We start from the raw sequence: 19,820 nt of genomic DNA, 5'->3' as shown, positions 1-19,820 counted from the left end.
GTGAAGGATAACAACAGGCTAGCAGTGATGTTTAACAGCGAGAGGCAGCTGAGCCGCTCCTAGATGACCATAAAAACAAAAGATGGAGAAAGTAATGCTTTGAATGACAAGTTAACTTTAGTTGATAGAAATTTCTTAGTTTTATAAGCAGTCGTGTTTTCTCTTGAGAACTTTTGCATGAATTTAATCTAGCAATCATGAGCATCTAATAAAGCTGCTTTATAAATAAACACCCCTACAAATATCTACACTGAATGAAATAACTTCATGTATCCACATGGTACACAACATGGGGAGTTTATTTAAATCATACCCATACCTGATCGTCCTACATTGATTATGTTAAATCATGTAAATAAACAGGTTCAGTGCTGTTAAAATTAACCAGGTAAACTGACAGATCTGCAGAAAGTCTTGTATTTTGGCATTTCTCAATCCTTGTCCTCATTGCTCTGGATGTTTTCCAGCTTTAAAACACATTGTTAAAGTTGATGAGGCATTAGAAAGCTTGTATCCAAACACATGAACAGTTTAGCTTCACTAGATTTTTTCCATGTCCATGTTCAACTGTCTTGATACCACTCAGGTTAACGGACTTTAGACACATGCAGTTTATGGAATCAGTTTAACATCGTGGATGTTTGTGACCCTGTGATGTAAATCTGAAAGTTTGCTTACAGCTGTCACTTCATAAAGTTTTAAATTTCATTTTGTACTTGTATCGTAATTGTTTTAACTGTAATCTCACAAATAAACAGAGACGTCTGAGCAGCTCACCAGTCCATGAAACGGTAAAGGAAAATAAAACCTTCACACTCAACCCAAGTTCATTTAAAACCACCAGCTAACTATCCATTTAAATAAATGCCAGGAGAGTTCCTAACCACTACTCCATCTGCACAAATACTTTTCTTACAGGTGATAATGAAGTATTTACTTCTTTTAATACAATTATTCAACTCAAAAAAGCTCACACAGGGATATCTTTGACAATGATTTATTTATTACCCGTTTTCTCAAAATAAACATCTGAATTTTACTAATCAAATCAGTGAAATTTACAGTTTGTACAATAACTTCAATGAAGTTCAGAATAATTGGAGTCGTTGCCATTTAGCATTTCCCTGTATACATGGCAATTTAAGCATCTGAGAAAGAAGAAAAAAAAGGTTGTAACAAAGCAAAACTGACTTTGGAAACAAAAATGTCAAGTCAAAACGTCTCATTTCCATGTGAAACAGCTGACTGCGGAAGCGGCGCTCGAGTCCTTCCTGACTATTTCGGTAAGTATACAGAAAAGAAAAACAAAGGTAAACAAGGGCACGCACTAATGATCAAATACCAGCAGAGGGCTGATCAGCTTAAAATGAAAATGCACCAATGAATGAAAATTAATGATCAATAGGATCATTAACTGAGGTTTACAGAAGTTAAATGACAAAAACATTCATCACTCCGTCACAATCCTTGCGTTAGGCGGTAAATCCTTGTACAAGTAGCATTATCTTTTAAACTGCCATTTGTCCCAAAAACAATGCAAAGCTATGTCATAACAGAAATTTTCACATGAATAACACAAGTAGCATCAATTCCTAAAAACATTTAAAATGTTCACATTTAAAAATAACAAAATTTCCTATGTACTGTTCAATCCATGACCAGTAACACTCGTCAAAATATTTCCTTTCCACAACAACATCTAGACAAAAAAAGTGCAAAGGAAGTCAAATACTATCGATATGGTGAAAATGGTCAAATATCAGTTAAAGAGAAGAGGAGGAAAAAACTGTGGTATTTCCACCATACAGGCTGTGGCACATTAACAAAAGGAGCTTTATGTGCTTCACAAAAGATCTGGCTGAGCAGACATAAGAATTTTTCCCCCACACTACCAAGCAAATTGACTTCTTTTAAAAACATTAATCTAAGAAATGTTCTGTTGCAGCTAGTTAAATACAATCAGGAAGGATCAATTACAATCAATATATCACCTTAAAATTAACCATTCAAAAAATAAAATAATGGATAAATCTGCTCATAGCATTTACTAAGACCGAGAAGAAAACTATTGTCACCTTTCCTGTTCCTAACCCCATTTTTTTTGCTGTGGAGAAAGGATAGTACCAAAAAAAAAAAAAAACAAAGCACAACATCCTTACTTTACATTAATTACAAAACAGATCAACCTATCATTAAACACCCTTCAAAACAGCTCAACACCAATGTAAATATTAAAATGCGAAGCGTCATGCAGAATATTTCTAATATTTCCTGATTGGCCATCTTCATAAACAGCAGGCTCTAAATCCAGTATTAAGCAGGAAGTTGCCAGGCAACCAGCGCACATGTAGCAGTTGGGCAAATCGAAAATCTGTAATCACATGAACATTAATTTCTTTAAAAAACATGTACCTTGTTAGCATAAATACATCCCCCTCGCCTCATTTTTAAATATATAAATGTGGCATTAGCTACCACCTAGCCTTCCCTGATGCATGAACATTTTTCTTTATGAGGAAAGAAAGATCAAAAAAGGAAAAAAAAAAAAAAACATGACTTAGCATAAAAAGAAGTACCATATTTTCTAGACTTTAAGTCACACCTTTTTTTTTTTTTTTAGTTTAGCTGATCCTGCAACTTATATATAATTTAACATGTTTTAAAATGATAATTTACGCTGACTGACATGAACCACAGAGGTTGTTTGTTTTTGTTTTAATTGCTATAATGTCTGTTTTGGTGTATGAAAGCTTGTTTTATTTAATATGCATGAATTGCTTTTCTTATGTAAAGCACTTTATGCTGCCTTTGGTATGAAAAGCGTTTTTAAAGCTTGATTTGATTTAATTTAAATATTACCATCTACAACCAAGAGGGTGCGCTAGGCTTGCAATAACTACAATGTAAAAACTAATAACTGTCTTGACTTGCATTAATTACCAGCACTATGTTAATATCAACATATTAGTAGATTAGTTAGTTACTAAGAAAAAGTAGTTGACTGTTTTTCTCTTAGAAATTGTTATAAACAATCACAAAGCTAACATCGCTAACACACTCTCTAAGCTAGCGCTAGGCTAGGGGGGAGAATCCCTTCCAGTGCAACCTGGCATAAAAACAATGGCTCCTTGTTTAGAGCAACTAATTTTCTTTTTGTTGATTAAATATCCATTTAAAATGGCGTTACAAAGCACCGCCAAGACGAAAGAACACAAACTGTTGGATGGCTGCCATTCTCCTCCTATGTTTCCGTGTCATGTTTTGGTTATATTTTAAGGAAAATTATGTAGCTGAGGCATCTATCGCTACCCAGCTGATGCTGCGCCTCTCAGGTAAGGTTACGGTTAGCGCCCGACCGATTATACGCTGATTTGGTCTTACATTTACATAAAACAGCAAATGCTGTTAAGTGTCAGAGTCTGCAGAGTGATGTCCTAGCTAAGTAGCCAGTAACTGCAGAAATAACTTAAGTGTATCAGAGTACAGAACTCCGTCAGCTGCAGGTTGAGGTGTATTTTAGGAGATGTGAATGCAGAACTGAGGAGGCTTTCACTACTGCATCGAAAACTTATTATAGTCTGTCTCCCTTAGTTTTACTTTGTCAGAAAACACTAACATGACAGGCTGTAACAGTGACTCGCTATGTGTTACAATTAGTGCCAGAACATTTGTGACCATTATACAGTAGATAAAATACAACTTTCAAAGATGACATCTTTGACATTTAAGAAAAGCATATCTGGTTTTTATTTTGGTTCATATATCATACTCCCTGCAGGTTTATCTTTGTCATGATATATTTCAAGACAAAGAAAATATAGGAGTAAAGAAAATGTATTTTAACATTAAAGGGCATCAGAAGGCTGCATAAATAATGTTAATCTAACTTCTCTCATGTTGGTTATATTAAGGCATACACCTTATATTTTTCTACCTGTATTTTAACCTACTTCTAATTTGCATCAGCAAAAAGTACAAAACAAGATTTAATTCATTATTCATTTATACAATTTATTTATAGATTGACTTTTTTGAGGTTATATATTTTAATTTCCCCATTATTTAATGCTTTGTTGCATGTTTTTGGAAATTCTTGTTGTAAAGTTAAACATAAGGACAAAATATTGTGAAACAGTAAAATGTCCTGCCTGTAATTCATATTTTTGTTGGTGTAAGCGGCAATGAACCAAAAATTATTTATTATATATTAAAAAAATAAAATAAAAAATCGGACAATTAAACGGTAATCAGATTTTTTTCTGCCAAATATCGGAATCTGTATCGGCCTCAAAAAAATCCATATCGGTCGGGCCCATATCTGCACCCTAACTGCCTGACCAGCACCGGTTGGTGGAAACGAGGCTTTAATGAGTCGCTTTGCTTGTGCCATGTGTTTTAAATATGGGGTTTCATCCACAATGGGCCAAAACTAAGTTTAGAGGTCCGTTTCTGAATGATGGCCTTTAACCAGCTGAAAAATAAATTAATGGAAGAAATTTAATTTGAGTTCAGTTTTATTTACGCTGTTATCTCAAGTCACTTTTACAGACACAGTCCACTGTATAAATAGATCCAAATGAACATAAAGTCTCTATTTGCACACATTTATAGACCATAATAATGGGCCAGTTGTTTTCAATCTGGATAAAAGCCATCTGGATTGATGAACAGGTAGACGAGCCAATATGGGGTTAGTTTAACATTTTGGGACAACATACAAAAATCATAAACATCCACTTCTATTTATAATTGTGTGACTTATCTGAGCCACAAAAAAATAAAAAAAATACAAATAAAAATCCATTAACTGCTACACAGTGGATAATTTGGAAACGTCTTAATGTCCCTCTCTGTGACGTTTATTATTTACCTGAGGCCCATGTTGACGAACCAGACCAACCTCTGGTATTCTGCCACAAGAAGGGACTGACTCATGGGGTTAACATACCAGATATTCAGCCTGTTGTTCCATGTGTTATTGTGTAGCTGAATAAATTGCCTTTCCAGATTAAATGTTTGTTCTTGGTACTGGATTTTGTGAAATAATTTTCTAAATAAATGCGACTTAGTCCAGCGCAACATTTTTTTTTCTCTTCATGACAATTTACGACTGATGTGACTTTTACTCTGGAGTGACTTATAGTTCAGAAAACATGGAACAGTCAATTTTTTTTCCTTTTCCTTCTTACAATAATGCAGTTGGTGTGGGAAGGGGTGGGACATGGTAAATCATAAAAAAAATTCATCCTTCATTTAATCATTCATTAGACAACTCACCATAATTCAGTGGGTCAAGGCAGCCTCTTTAATGTCCACCCTTTTCTTTATGCACATTTTTAAGATGCTTTTTCAGGTGGGCGCCCTGTGTGAATTTCTTGGGGCAGCGCGGGCAGGAATGTGGTTTCTCCCCGGTGTGGGTATACTTGTGTCTCTTCAGGTTATTTAAGTCTAAGAAACCTTTCCCACAGTAAGGGCACCAGTGTCTCTTCTCTCCGTTATGCCACCGTAAATGCACATTTAGCTCTACTCTCCTTGCAAATTTCTTTTCACAAAGGTGGCATTTGAATGGTTTCTCTCCGGTGTGGGTCCGTATGTGGACTTCAACATCTCGTCTAGTGACAAATCCCTTGTTGCATATCTGGCAGATGAAAGGTTTTATCCTGGTGTGGACCATCTGCTGATGTTTGCTGAGGCCATATCGGTAGACAAAGCCCTTCCCGCAGTGTCGACAGACGTGGATCCTACCATTGCGGTGCACTCGATGGTGCCGTTTGAAAGTCTTGGAGTCTGGGAAACACTTCCCACACAGTGAGCATGAATAAAGCCTGTAACCTGCATGGAGACTCACATGGCTTTCCAGAGCAGCGTTGCTGTTGAAGACACGACCACATTGCCCACACTGGTTCCTCAACAGATGCTTACCAATGACAGCTAATGGCTGCAAAGGTGATACAATAGGTGTTTGGTTGAAAGGTATAAGAGGAATTTTGTCCTCTACCACTACAGGCTTGGGTTTCCTTATTTCTGTTGAAGGAACCTCATTAGGTGGCAGCGTAGGAGGATACCACACTTTCGCTCGACATGTTTTCAAAGCTCCATTGTTGGCTTGGTTCTCTCCCAACTTTTTCTGCCTTTTTGAGTTATTAGACATTTTCATTTTACCTCTCCTCTTGGTTTTTGCTGCTTTAGCCAATTGCATGGCCTTTACAACTTTGAAACTTGCTGTGGTAGCAGGACGACCTTTTGTTTGCCTGGGTTCCTTGTGAGCAGATGTGGACACTCCACTGCTTTCAGAAGTGTTTTTTGTGATTCTATGGCCTCTGACACTTACGGTACGAGATTCACTATTAATTTTGTTTACGATAAAACTAACTGTGCTTAGATTTCGCCTTCCAGAGCTAAAAGAACTAGATGCCCTTTTAATGGACCCGTTGCTATGATCGCCTTTTTTGTTAGTGGAAGTAAAAGGGCTGCCAGGCATTTTAGGACTTGTGTCCTTTCTAGTTAAAGTAGATGTTCTAAGACAAACAGGAGATTCAGACTTTTTAGGAATAACACCCTCTTTGGTTGATCCATTGGGACTCATAGAGGGGGATTTAGCAGTTTTTGGGCTAGAACCAAACTTAGTGTTTTTAGGACCAGTACTTGTTTTCATAGAGCTGGGCGTCTGAGGGCTTACAGACTTGGATTTCTTATTTCTTAAACTTACATCATCTTGATGTAAAGGACACCTCCTTCGACTAATAGAAACTAATATAGACATTTTTGGTCTTCCACTTGCTTCTGCTGAAGTAGACTGCTTAGGATTTACAGATGTGGACTCTACGCTGTTTGGGTCTACACCATCTCTACTTGGATTGGGCTTCTCCAAACTCTCAGCCGTGGAATCTCTTGGTGGCTCAGACCTACAACTGACAGAAGCTGGTTGACCAACACTGCTCATAGTTGTGACTGCATCTACACACTGACTAGATTCCCCACGACTAATCAAAGAAGTGGTATTAACTTGATCTGTTGAGGCAATATTGTCAGTTTCATCTTGTTTTCTGTTGCAAACTGTTTTAGTTATGTTTTTATCATTTAGACCGTCCTCCTCTAATCTAGGTTTCTTAGGGCTTTTGGAGGTTGGTTCCATTTCCTTGTCTGCTTTTTGTCCCGCAGTTCTTCTAGCTTTCAAGCAATCTTTCAGGTGACTTCGCAGTCTGGTGACAATGGAGGCTTTCGGTGGGCCTTTCTTCCCACAGTTTCTGGTCTCTCTTGAATCTGCAGAGCTATTATCGCTGGTCTGTAATAACATGTAAAGAAGAAACATTAGTTGAGCAAATTATGCTAGAAATACAAACTATGACTATTAGTTTATCCCCACATACTAAAAAGGTGTTTACCTCTTGTTCTTGGACTACTGGTGATACAGAGAGTTGTGCCAGGAACTGAGTTTTAGTCATCCTTAACTGAGGATAAGATGTATCCTTGGAAGTGATGGGAGTTAGCTGCAACCGACCACTTGATTGATTTTCTTCATTGCTGAAAATCTGACTCAAATTAGAAGTTAGTTCATCAGATGCACTAGGCACAGGTGAGGGATCCATCATGTTGCTGACTACATCAGAAATCTCCACCACCGGCTCTGATACAGTAGAAGACATAGATGGCTGCACATCTCTGCTAGCAGGTGACTCCTCTGATGTGGATGGCATTTCTGGCACAGAGGGGATTTTTACAGGGGTTAAAACTGGCATGCCCAGAACTGACATTGTTGATTTTGAGGGTTTTTGACAGATACATTCTGAAAATCTGTTTGGAAACCATCTTGAAACTGAGATGGATTCTTGTGCTGATATTGGAAATGGAAGTCTAGTTAATCTGACCACTGCACAGCGTTTTGGCTCAGCAGGGGCAGGTGGTAACACTGGAGTTGCTGGAGTTGCAGATGTTGGTCCTTGTTCGTCTGAAGTATCTGAATCTGAACAAGTTTCTGTAGGCGAGTCGATAGTTTCACAAACAGGGGTCTCTGGTTTGGGTGAGTCTTGATTCTCAGCTGTATCATCTATTTTCTCTTCTACTCTATCATCTAAATTAGGTGAACTTGACTCCTGAGACATGGAACTCAACTGTGTTGATGACTCTAATGAAGCAGGAGCAGTGGGTTCAGTGGTATTCTGCTTAGCTCTGAGAATGATTATCCCAGGTTTCCTTATTATCTCAGTTTCCACTTTTCTGGTATTAATAGCCATTTCTTTTTTTGGAATCGTCTCTGAATGCTTATCTGTTGAGGTGGTGGTTGCCTGTAAAGGTTGGACAGAAGGCAGTGTATTGTATGTAATAGTGAATGTTTTCTGGGGAACAGAGTAACGGGAAGTTGTTCCAACAGGTGATTGTGAAGCTGTAGGTATAAGAAGCAACTTTTTGTGTTTTGCTGTTAAGTCAACTTTAGGAGATTGGGATGAAGGCAGTCCTGCACTGTTACAAAATGCAGGAGATGGGACAGGCTTTGGCACAATAATGATTGTACGGGGTGATTTACTGGGTACTCCCAGTGTTACCAGAAGACGTGGAAGTAACTGCTGAGTTGCATCAGCTGATGACGCCACCGTTTGAGTAGTACTGAGAGGAATGAGTATATTTTGTTGGACTGGTTTGAGAACCTTATTACAGGTCTGTACTTCACAGGTTGAAGTGGCATTTGTAATATGAGGAGGAACATCTAGTGATTTTGATGTGAGCTGAGTCTGTACAGAATCTGTCTGTGGTGTTACGCTCTTATCCCCCATTTCTGAGGAGCCGACGAGGGGAGCGCTTTGGGTCTGGGGTTCAGTGCCTTTTGGCTGAGCATTTTCCATGGTTGACTGATTCATGGCTTCAATTAGCAGCATTGCATCCTGAAGACTTACAGAAGTGTGGGGTTTTTTTTGTTGACATGATGCTGTTTGCAGTGAGTCTGCTTGTGGAGCACTGTGCATTTCACTTGTAGCTGAAGCTCCAGAGGTTTGAGTCTTAGTTGCATCTTCTTTCACTTCCTTGGAAAGCTGTTTAGATTCAGAGGGGGGTTGTTCAACTGAAACAGATGAACCAACTTCTCCCTTCTTCTCCAAAGATTTATTTTGACTCTTACGGACCGATGGAGTGGTGACGGATAAAGTCCCTGTGGGCTCAACTGTAGATTCCCCTGAAGGCTTTGGAAAAAAAACTTTTTCTGTACCAATTACAGGTGATAAACCAATCTTCTTCTCTCCTACCGATGGGGCACTTGCAGTTTTCTGGCCAGATGGAACCTCAGTAGATGCTGATAGGATTTGCTTTTGCTTTCTTTTCTTTGGTGGGCGCCCTCTTCCACGTCGAACCGTCAAGTTAGGCTTGGAACAAGCTTCAGCTTCTACCATGGTGTCTTTTAAACCTTCACATGCCACATCTTTGTTCACCAGAAGAGACTCTGCTAGTGTTTTCTCTGTACAGTGCACACCTGTATGTTGCACAACATCTTCATTTTGCGTATTTACTGATGTTACACTGTTTGGATGACTTTCCTGAGGGTTTAAATGTTTTTCAGATGTCTGCTCTTCCTGTGTTGCAGTTTCTGCCATCTTCTGAGCAACTTCACACTCTTCCTTAAAGTAACTCTTGAAAGCATCTTTCAATGAGATGACTAATGAATCTTGTGGGTTGCAGTACTGCTTCTGGGCCTCTTTTAAACTGCTGTTCATTCCCAGGCTCGATGCTTCTAAAACCACTTGGGTTGCTTCATTTTTTGGAGTTGATTTAATTTCTTCTGATGAACATTCCTGGATCACAGGCCCTTTATTTCCAGGTCCACTAACAAAAGGCTCTTTTAAAACTGGCCACAAAAAAAGACAGGCATCAAAAGAAACATGAGAACCACTGTTAAAAATGACAACATTAAAAGAACATTTCACGTCAAATTTACAAGATCTCAATCAATTGAGAAAGAAATATTCTTCACCTGGATCATTAGTCATGACTTGTCCTGGTGTCACAGAAGATTCAATTTCCTCTTGCTTTAAGACATACTGCAGAGATGAATCACTGTAGGATTCCTGTGGGAACGCGACAAAAATTCCAGTTTTGAACAGACATAAATGGGGAAAATATTTTATTTTTGTTGCCAACACTCGCATACCTCCTGCTTGACAACTACAAAAGCTGTCTTAGAATTAGTCTCTTCTTTACTGACGTAGTTGTGCTCCAGCAGACTGTAGTTCATCCTCGCATTAGCATATTGTTGCTCTAAGTTTTGCATTTCAGCTGGCCGCGGTGGTGGACATTGCTCCACCAGAACTGTGCGGCAAGGTCCAAGATCTGTAAATTTAAAACCAAATAAGACAGCAGGTTCATTTTTCAAATGTCCTTCATTAAGGCCAATGAACAAATGAAAACACATACAGAAAAGGAGTGATAGGATGGTTCAAACACTGGAAGGGACCTTAGCTAGAGGTCTTAAGCTGACCTTTCTTAGGTCAGATTGCATTTTGTGCCTTTCTGTGCAACTTTAGGCTTTTTTTTTTTTTTTTTACTTTATACAGAGGCGCAACTCATCAGTAAGCCGCTCTTAGACCTCTTATACAACGAAGTGACATGAGAAAAAAGTGCTGATGGCTCTACTGTCATCAACAGCATCTGAACAAACAAAAAGGCATTTAAACATGGTTTAAGGAGGGCAGAAGAGTATTCTACATGGTAAGGAATAAAAGATCACATGTGTAAAAAAGGAAAAATAATAGTTTTTAATAGTAAATATCACAACAAGTGATTTGTAGTTCAGTGAAGTCCTAAACATGCCCATATTGTTGTGAAATGCTTATTTTGAAGAATGGAAGACATCAAATAAGAATAGGTTGTGAAAGATATGTTGACTGTTAGTTTTCCATAAACACTTATGTTTACGTTTTCATGCACTAATTAATGCACTAATTAACTACACTAAACAGTCAAGTCCTCCCTGCCTGCCTACCACGTAGCACATACAAATATCCCTATTCGGCTGATACGCCTACCAGGCAAGGATGGCTATGAAAACAACAGATCAGGGTTTACAGAAACAAACCGCAGTCCTTAGGCCTTAGTGGAAACGTGGCTATGAATTATGCTGTCTGTACATTAATGGCAGCTAAAGCTCACAAGCCTGACGCTGCAGGAGAGAGCTGCAATGTAGGCAGGACGTCGGGCTGTTTTACAGAGTTTCTCTTCTTTACAAGTTTGGTGCTAAAGCCAGTGTAAGCTGACGTATACACCACTAACTTAGTTATATTTTTGTAAATGTGTGTAATCTCCTGTATCATAGATTTGTCGTTTGTGCGATACTGTAAAATTATGTGCAATTCCTGCAAATGTGCTCGATTTTAAGCAATGCTTGTAAGTGGGGAGTATAAAAATAAAAAAGTTGAATCGCACAAAATTTAATTGAGTCAATATCAAATGCACAAATACGAAAAGTGGGTACTCATCTAAGGCCTGGATAGAAATAACTATAAGAATAATAAAAACTCAGGTCAAAACCTGAGATAGAAGAACAAAGGAATCAAACTAATATATGAAAAAAAAATTACAAATGGGGACTTCAGTAGAAGATTAGAAAGTGCAGTCTTGTTTAAAAGAGACATAGCTGCCAAGTCACAACAAAAGTCCTTTAAAGTCACCTCTATTCCTCTAGAATAGGTTTTGTAATGTCTTTAAGGCACTTGTTTATTTTCTGTTTACATGATTCTCTTATACTCAATCCTCTGTCAGTTGTTTTAGTTAAAAAGAGCAAAGTGGTTACAACTGAGTTTTACTTTGTCTGTACAGGAGGTTTTATTTTGAAAGAGCTTTTAAGAGATATATCCCCTTTCTGTTTTTTTTTTCATGTTTGTCACACTTAAATGTTTCAGACCAAACAAATTTAAGTTTAATTTAATTTAATTAGTAAAAAAACAAAACAAAAAAAACACAAAATGCAGTTATTGGTCATCTTCTCTAGCTCGTGCACGTTCAGGAGAAGAAAGGCACACCCACAATAGTCGACAATAGAAATTGTGACAATGAATTTACCCGTCGACTATTGTTAGAAAAAAACTAAACAAAACAAACAAAAAAAAAAAAAAACACAAAGTGAGACATCGTCTTCTTTTATTATCTCTGTTCCCCACCTGGGGAAAAATATGGCAGCCGACCATGGAACAAAACAGTGGCAGAGGATTTTGTTCAAACTCCTGATGGAAACAACAGTTACACGAAATGGATGGAGTTTGTTTTTGGGACCAAGCCACCAAGTTGCATCAATATTTGTAATTGTTACTAGCACTTCACCGAACACTGCTGGATGAATAATGGCCAGTACAATGAGGGATTTGCAACCAGGCTTTAGCTGAAAGGAGGGTCTGTTTTGTTTCGATAGTGTGTGAACAACGTTCAAACCAAAGGCTGGTACACACAAAGATTTTCTAAATCTGAAAATATTTTTTTTTATCTGTCAGAAACCCAACACATGAAGATAAAAAAAATCAGGCATTTAACAGTTTTGACTGTACTAGGGATGCTCCAATCAGATTTTTTGTTGCCAATTCCGATACCGATTACCCATGAGTGCCGAACACTGCCGATCACCGATAATCACATTGATTGGCTGTAATTTTTTTATAAGCACTGCCGACTATTTGATGTGGAAAAAGGAACCATAAAATCCCCTTAATCTTTCAGTAATCAGCAGTACTATATTTTAACACTGAAAACACATTAAGGCTCTCATCAGGCTAAATAAGAAAGTAAAACAAAATCTCAATATTGCCCCCCCCCAAAAAAAAAAAAAAAAAAGTCAAATAAAAGAGGTGTCCTCCACCACTGAGAACGGTTGGTCGTCAAGACCGATTAATTCAATTATTTTTGTGGTTATTTGCTTGACTGTCACGCTCATACGGACGAGTGTTGGTAACTGTTGGCTGCGTTAGCTGTGCTCTGGCTGCACCGGGTGTCTTCCTTTCATTCTGTGGAGTGAACCTCGAAAATTCACCGTACTCCGTGAAGTGTTTGTTCTTTAAATGCCGTATTAGATTCGTTGTATTGAAAGATTTTGACGTACTTCCCCCGCAAGGTACTTTTGCGTTGCACGTGTTGCAGGATGCAAACTTCACATCACTCTCACACACAGTGTAAAACTTCCACACGGCAGACATGTTTGTTTTGGATTTGCATGACACTGCACGCAGCGCTTCTGCAGGTTGCAGAGTATGATTTTGTGATCGGCAACAAAAGACATTGATTGGTGAACACAGATCACATTCTTTTTTACGGATATCGGCCAAGAATGATCGGCGTACGATCAATCGGAACACCACTAGATTGTACTGATCGTGTGTGGTGTGCTCTCATAATTTCAGCGCAGAAAACACACACACACACACGATTCTGTCACGCAGCCGATCCGAGCCAGAAATCGTGCATGATCAAACGTGATCTAACAAAAACGAAGAAGAAACATAGCAACAACCAGAACAACAAAGAACCATGGCAACAACTAAAAAACAACACCCAGCATGGCAGAGGACATATATAATGAAGTAATGATGGTAGTCTTGCGACATTTAACAAAAAGATCCAGAAGTGAAAGAAAATAACAGGCTGGAGACAGCGTGAACGCAGACTTGATATCCTTCCTTGCTCCCCAGTCAGTTCGTTCTCTGGATTGGCTACATTATGTTTCACGTCAGAATTCACACAGTCTTAACTCATGAGTCGTCAGCTTTCCCCACACACAAAGATTTTTGGTCGTAAATATTAAATAAGTTCAATAACTGTGATTATCGGCCACAGCCCGTTTCAGAGCCGATTGTCGGGACGAATTCGCTCTAAACACACCTCAGACCAAATGATAGTTTTATAGGCTGATTTATAAGACTTAAGATAACCGGGTGTTTGCCGTCCTTGGTCTGGACAGGGCAAAATTGGGACAAAACAGCCTGATAATCTTTATGTGTGTACTTAGCTTAAAAGGAATTAGGCCACACTTTACCCGATCACGACCAGCAGGTAACACATGTAATGATGACCAGAAAGTTAGTGATCAACACGAAAGATGGAAATGCTACAAAAGTAACAACTAGGTTAAAAACTTTTAGCTGATTAACCACATTAAACAATAGGTGTACATTGAGTAGCTAGAAATACAGCTAACTACAGTGTAACGACACATGAAAGTGTTAGCAAATAGCATCATCCCCGTATCCCAGAGGAAATGTGACTTTAAATGACCAAATCGGATTTATTTTAAACAACATGCATGTTGAAATCACTTCCTGTTGTTGAACGTGACTGCTCCCGTTAGGATTAGCTGCTAAGATGAGGGCTGCAGTCTTAGGCTGTGTCCGAATGTGCACCCTACTCCCTACATAGTGCCCTATATAGGGGTCACGCCATTTTGTAGGGGTGTCCGAATGTCCAGAGAGAAAAAAGTAGGGCATTAAAAATTACCCACAATGCATCTTGAAAAGTTGTGAGCATCGATGGTCACTAGACGGGCCAATATAGACAACAATGCATTGCGGACAGAAGCTCAACATGGCGCAAGGAGGAGAAAAATTGAGCTGCGCGAAATTACCTATAAGCAAACAAACAAACAAAAAAAATACAACATAAGGAATAAAATAAAAATATTTACGCACAACTTTGGATTGGATTTGGAATGACATCTTGACGCGGGTTGTGGTTGCCGTGGTGACGCCGGTAGTCACGTGATTTGTGGGGACGAAAAAAATAGGCAGCTTCGTGTCCGAATCGACAAGAGAATGAGTCACTATGTAGTGTGCTATATAGTGCAGCCCTATGCAGTGAACGAGGGGTTAGGGAGTAGGGTGGACATTCAGACACAGCCTTAGTGTTAGTTGCTAATGTGAGCAGTAATACGCTGCAATAGACTTTATAGGTGAATGTTCCAAGTTTTATGAACTGATATTGGATTTATTTCATTTGAATTAGGGATGCACCGATCCACATTTTTCATCTCCGATACCGATACAGATATCTGAGCTGTAGTATCGGCCGATACCGATCCGATGCCGATACAGGAAAAGCAGCACTGAACTACCGAACAAACTATGTTTCATAATGTGGAAAAGACTGGGATCATTCTTTTGTGCAAGACAACATGAGATTTGACTTTAAAAATTCTTCCCCAATTAAAAAAATAACACATATAGAATACTGAAATATTTATGTAACAACTGTGCACCAATGTGTAAAGAAAACTGTGTACAGCTATCTTAAATTCAACAAGCTTCTCAAACAGAGAAAAAAAAAAACTATCTTGGTTACACAACATTTATAAACATCAACATAGCTCAGTCAGGGCAATTTGGAATTCAAAATCCCATGTAAAATAAATAATAAAGGAGCTGAAATTAAGAAAAAGAAACCAAAAGGAAACTAGCTTGGTACTTGGTACATATTGAAAATCCACAGAAATCAGCTCTTTATAAGGATTTAGCGATATTGTGCAAAATAAAGTTTGTTGCATTTAACATTGCACTGTGCGGTTCGAAACCTTCATCAAGCCAGTGCGCTGTTAAACTTAACAGCGACATGGGGGAGACGTCCGAGCTCCAGATATCTGTCGTGAAACTAATCACTTTGGCATCTTTTATCTCCTCGAATATGTGTTTGCGCACTTTACCGTGCAGTTCAGGTAGAGCAGTCTCGGATAAATATTTTCGGCTTACCATGTTGTACCGCGGCTCCAGGTGGTTAATTAGCAGCCGGAATCCCTTATCTCCGACAACTGACAGCGGCTGTCCATCCATTACAATGAAATTTAGTATCTTCTCTGTGACTTTTGTTGCTTGTACACTATTGGGTGGAAACTTTTCAACTCTTTCCTTCATCTCCTTCAAAGTTAGCTGCTTCATACTGCCTCCTTTCTGTTTATTACTTTCTTCGAACTCGGCATGCTCTTTTGGGTGAAATCTCTGGAGATGCTTAATTAGGTTGGTAGTATTATAATTCGAAGTTTTACCACCTCCCCTTGGAACATTCACCCCGCATAAATTGCATGTTGCTGTGGAATGTGTTGGCTGAGGCAACGTGAAATATCTCCAAACAGCTGATGCTTCCACTCGTTCCATTTTGCTAAACAAAGTGAGCCTCCGTGTGGCTCGTCACTCGTCGACGTCACTCAAAGCCCAAGCATAGAATTACGCTGAATAGATCTGCACCTATGGATCGGGCCCATAGACACTGATACCCGATCTAAAATTTTCCACAATATCGGTACCGATACCGATATCGATATCGGATCGGTGCATCCCTAATTTGAATCGCTAAAAAATTTTTTTTTAACCCAGCCGTTGTCTTTGTGTGCTCACTGCCGTGGACTAGGGCTGCACAATTTTGACAAAAATAATAATCACGGTTATTTTAATCAATATTGCAATCACGATTATTAATCATGATCGATCAGTGTTTGGAAAAACATGTATTTTTATTGCACCAATTAGAAACAAATTATGTGGCAGCAATTTTTAGTGAAAATTTAAACTTTAAATTAGAATAGATAAATAGAGCAAACAAAAAATACATTTACCTTTAATTTTTTAGAAGTTAATGTAAATTATGGTGCTACAAAAGATGCTAACTTAAGGAGCTAAAAGAGACAAACATCCCATCACTAGTATATATACAGAAAGGCAAAAATTAATGAAAAGACAACCTAAAAATGTTTAATACAGCAAAAAAATAATAAAATTAAATTCTTCAGTGAATATTTTCTTTTTCAAGTTTAATTTTATTACGTGTATTTTTTTTAGGGGTCTGTAACATGTCACAACACATTTAACTTTTTAAATATTTATGTCCACACTCTTCATTAATAAACATAAATATCTGATGGTAAGCCAATGCAGGATCAGCCAGCAGCAGCTTTGTACATTTAATTTTCAGCCTGGTCATGAAACAGAGGCGATCATCTCCTGCTCTGAATGCAGCTGCTGCTGCTGAGGACCAAGCCTCTTCTGAGGGCTTTTGGACGGTCTGCGCAGCACCCAGTCCTCATTGAAGAGTAAACTATACGCTCTTTCACATCAGTCAAAAATATAACCAGAAAAAGTCGCTAGATTTGTCGCTAGTTGCTTTTTAGAAAAAAAGTTGCTAGAAGCGAGTGAAAACTTGCTAAATATAGCGACAAAGTCGCCAAGTTGGCAACTCTGAGTACAACTGGCTGCTGACTGTAAAGGTGTGCGCCCTTGTTATTTAGGCAGCTTAATGAAGCCTTAGCTTTGCGTTCGCCCCTTGGTGGTTGGCAGACTACTGGTTGAGAAGGGGGCTGCAACGATTAGTCGATGTCGACAACAAATTTACCCGTTTACTATTGTCGGGGGGAGAAAAAACAAAAAACAAAAAGTGAGACATCGTCTTCTTCCCTATCTCTGCTGAGAGTTGCACATGCGCAAAGTCTGCCAGGGGAAAAATATGGTGGCCAACCAGGGAACAAAACAGCAGCAGAGGACGTCAAAAGTCTGAAATAACTTCATGCTAAACTTACAAAATAAATTAAATACATGTGAGATTTGTAAAACGGACCTTGCGTACCACGGAAGTACATCTGCAATTCTCGAACATTTAAAGACAAGGCTCGTTGGACTTACATAACTTCATGCGAGATTTCAAAGCTGAAAGTGAAATAAGATCCATTTAATAATTATGAGATACATAATCTGATTGGTCGACTAGTCGTTTTAATAGACGGTGACTAATCGACCATCAGAATTGTCAATAATTGCAGCCTTAGTTGAGAATGTGTGTGATCAGAGATGCATGCAGCAGAGCTCGCACTTTGAATGTAAATATCGTTGATCAAGCTCATTTAATTGTGGCCACCAAAATGGTGATCATGATCAAAATCCAATTGTGCAGCCCTACCGTGGACACGGAGAGCAGGCACAGCTATGACATGCCGTCATGTAAATCAGATAAATATCAAATTGTTTACTTTTTGATAAAATGACAAAATTGTATCTGTTTTACATTAAATTTTACTTTAAATGATCATGTCAGATTTATTTCAAAGTACATTATGTGCGTGGTGACATCCCTTTCTGTTGTGGTACGTGGTGACGCGGTCTTAGCGTTAGCGGCTAATGTGAGTGATAATACACTGTAGAATACTTTACAGGTTAATGTAATCCAAACTGATGAATTGAAACATCTAAATTTGACATTATCTCAGCAAGAGAAGCTTATTTTGGACAGAGGCAACACAGGAAACCAGTTGTGTGCAAATATGATAAGATCCCGCCGAGCCTCGGCAAGTCACGTGAGACTAGAATCACGTTACTGAAAAATGAGGATGTTAAAAAATAAAAATTTACATTCAAGTGTTTCATTTTAATCGATTAAAATCAATAAAACATTTTAAACCCTGCCCCTACTGTGACCTGTTCGCTGTTAATTGACCAGTACTGCCCCAAGGACTCGCCTTGAAAGGCCACCCACCTCGTTTACATTGAGGCAGAAATGCATACAGAAATGTTTGCTTCAAAAAAAAAAAAAATATATAGAAGAAAAAGCAAGATTGGAGATAATGAGAAGAATGACTGAAAAAAAGTCAAATAAATGAATAAAATAGTAGATGAAAGTAATATACAAAATATTATTTGGGGGATAAGAAAATGTAAAAAGGAAACTACAGAAATACAGGCATAAAAAACAATTGAAAATGAAAAATGAAATTTAAATTATTCATGTTTTATAGCGTGTTCTTAAATGGAAAAACTTTTAGTAAAATTTATTGGCACACCAATTTGTTTATTGGGCCATTTTACATTTTTGTATTTATTTTTTATTTTGGCAGTTTCGGTCCTCCATACATACTCTTGCAGTATATTTATAATCAAGCTGTGTAATGAAATGCAACCAACCCGAGTTTATAATAAAAGGGACATTACAATTAGTTGCTCCATTTTCTTCTCATTACTTTCGTATCATAAACTGTCCTACAGTACCGACATTGCGGTTGAATCATTATTTCTCACCCGATCTTTTCACCAAGGCGCTACAGTATGGTTTCCCTCACATTCTGGATCTCACGCTCTAGATAAGACTAGGCCAACGGAGTGATTACATAAACGGACGTTATAAAGGCACCAGATAATACACTTTATCTACCATAATATACTGGGAACTGTGGTTAAAATACAGAGTAACATTACTGATTCATATTACTTAGTTTATGGCGAAAACAGGAAGTATTACTCACCACATTGTATGGCCGTGTCGCATTTTTCAGAGGCGTCGCTTTGCTCTGGTGCATGACTCCTGTCTGTGGTCTGTTTTACTGGTTGGCTTTTAGAAATTTCATACTGGATACATTTTGTTTTGAGGTCCTCGTTCTCCTTTTTGATTTGGGATATTTCTGCCTTTAGCTCGTCGACCATAGTTTCGAAAAGTTTCGTTGTTTCTGCAATAGCGCTCTTCAGCATGCTCTCCATGACAGAGGCATATTTGCTCTGAAAGTCGTCCGCCGACATCTTGATATCAACGCTAAAAGCTCCTTCGAAATACGAAATCGTCTCTCAACTTTGCCGTGCCGTTAATTAAAGCAGGGCAGGCTAGGCCAAAATGGCTCCTTCACATGGACAGACGCGACCGTCTTAGCTTTGTCGGTGACGCACTGACGACCAAAGTTGTGTAGATATCCGGAGGGCGACGCATTCTCTGAAAACTATGTCATTTATGAACATTTAACTGACGGACAAAAATAATTTGTTTCAGTGACGTATTACTAACGAGTTCCAATCTACTGCTACAGAACAACGTGCGCCATTCTTTGTCACACGGCAACAGAA

At 38.5% G+C, this 19,820-nt stretch overlaps 1 protein-coding gene across 1 annotated transcript; it reads right to left on the bottom strand.

Moving 5' to 3' along the window:
- Positions 1-981: 981 nt before the first annotated feature.
- On the bottom strand, positions 982-19,820 carry LOC121638170. Its single transcript, XM_041982739.1, has 6 exons — positions 19,232-19,820; positions 10,136-10,314; positions 9,959-10,052; positions 7,386-9,832; positions 5,278-7,285; positions 982-2,371 (listed from the first exon to the last, which is right to left on the bottom strand). Exons 1-5 carry the CDS (start codon positions 19,500-19,502, stop codon positions 5,306-5,308), a joined length of 4,971 nt encoding a protein of 1,656 aa, XP_041838673.1. The 5' UTR covers positions 19,503-19,820; the 3' UTR covers positions 982-2,371; positions 5,278-5,305.

The sequence above is a fragment of the Melanotaenia boesemani genome, chromosome 4 (assembly GCF_017639745.1).
Source record: "Melanotaenia boesemani isolate fMelBoe1 chromosome 4, fMelBoe1.pri, whole genome shotgun sequence".
NCBI lineage: Eukaryota > Metazoa > Chordata > Actinopteri > Atheriniformes > Melanotaeniidae > Melanotaenia > Melanotaenia boesemani.
This window is presented reverse-complemented; position numbering and strand designations above follow the sequence as displayed.

Excerpts from the sequence above, each read along its gene's own strand:
- LOC121638170 (XM_041982739.1), bottom strand. The coding sequence starts at position 19,502 with ATGTCGGCGGACGACTTTCAGAGCAAATATGCCTCTGTCATGGAGAGC. Across the intron at positions 10,053-10,135 it reads TTGTAGTTGTCAAGCAGGAG|GAATCCTACAGTGATTCATC; the intron begins GTATGCGAGTGT and ends GCGTTCCCACAG. Across the intron at positions 9,833-9,958 it reads AGTCATGACTAATGATCCAG|TTTTAAAAGAGCCTTTTGTT; the intron begins GTGAAGAATATT and ends TTTTGTGGCCAG.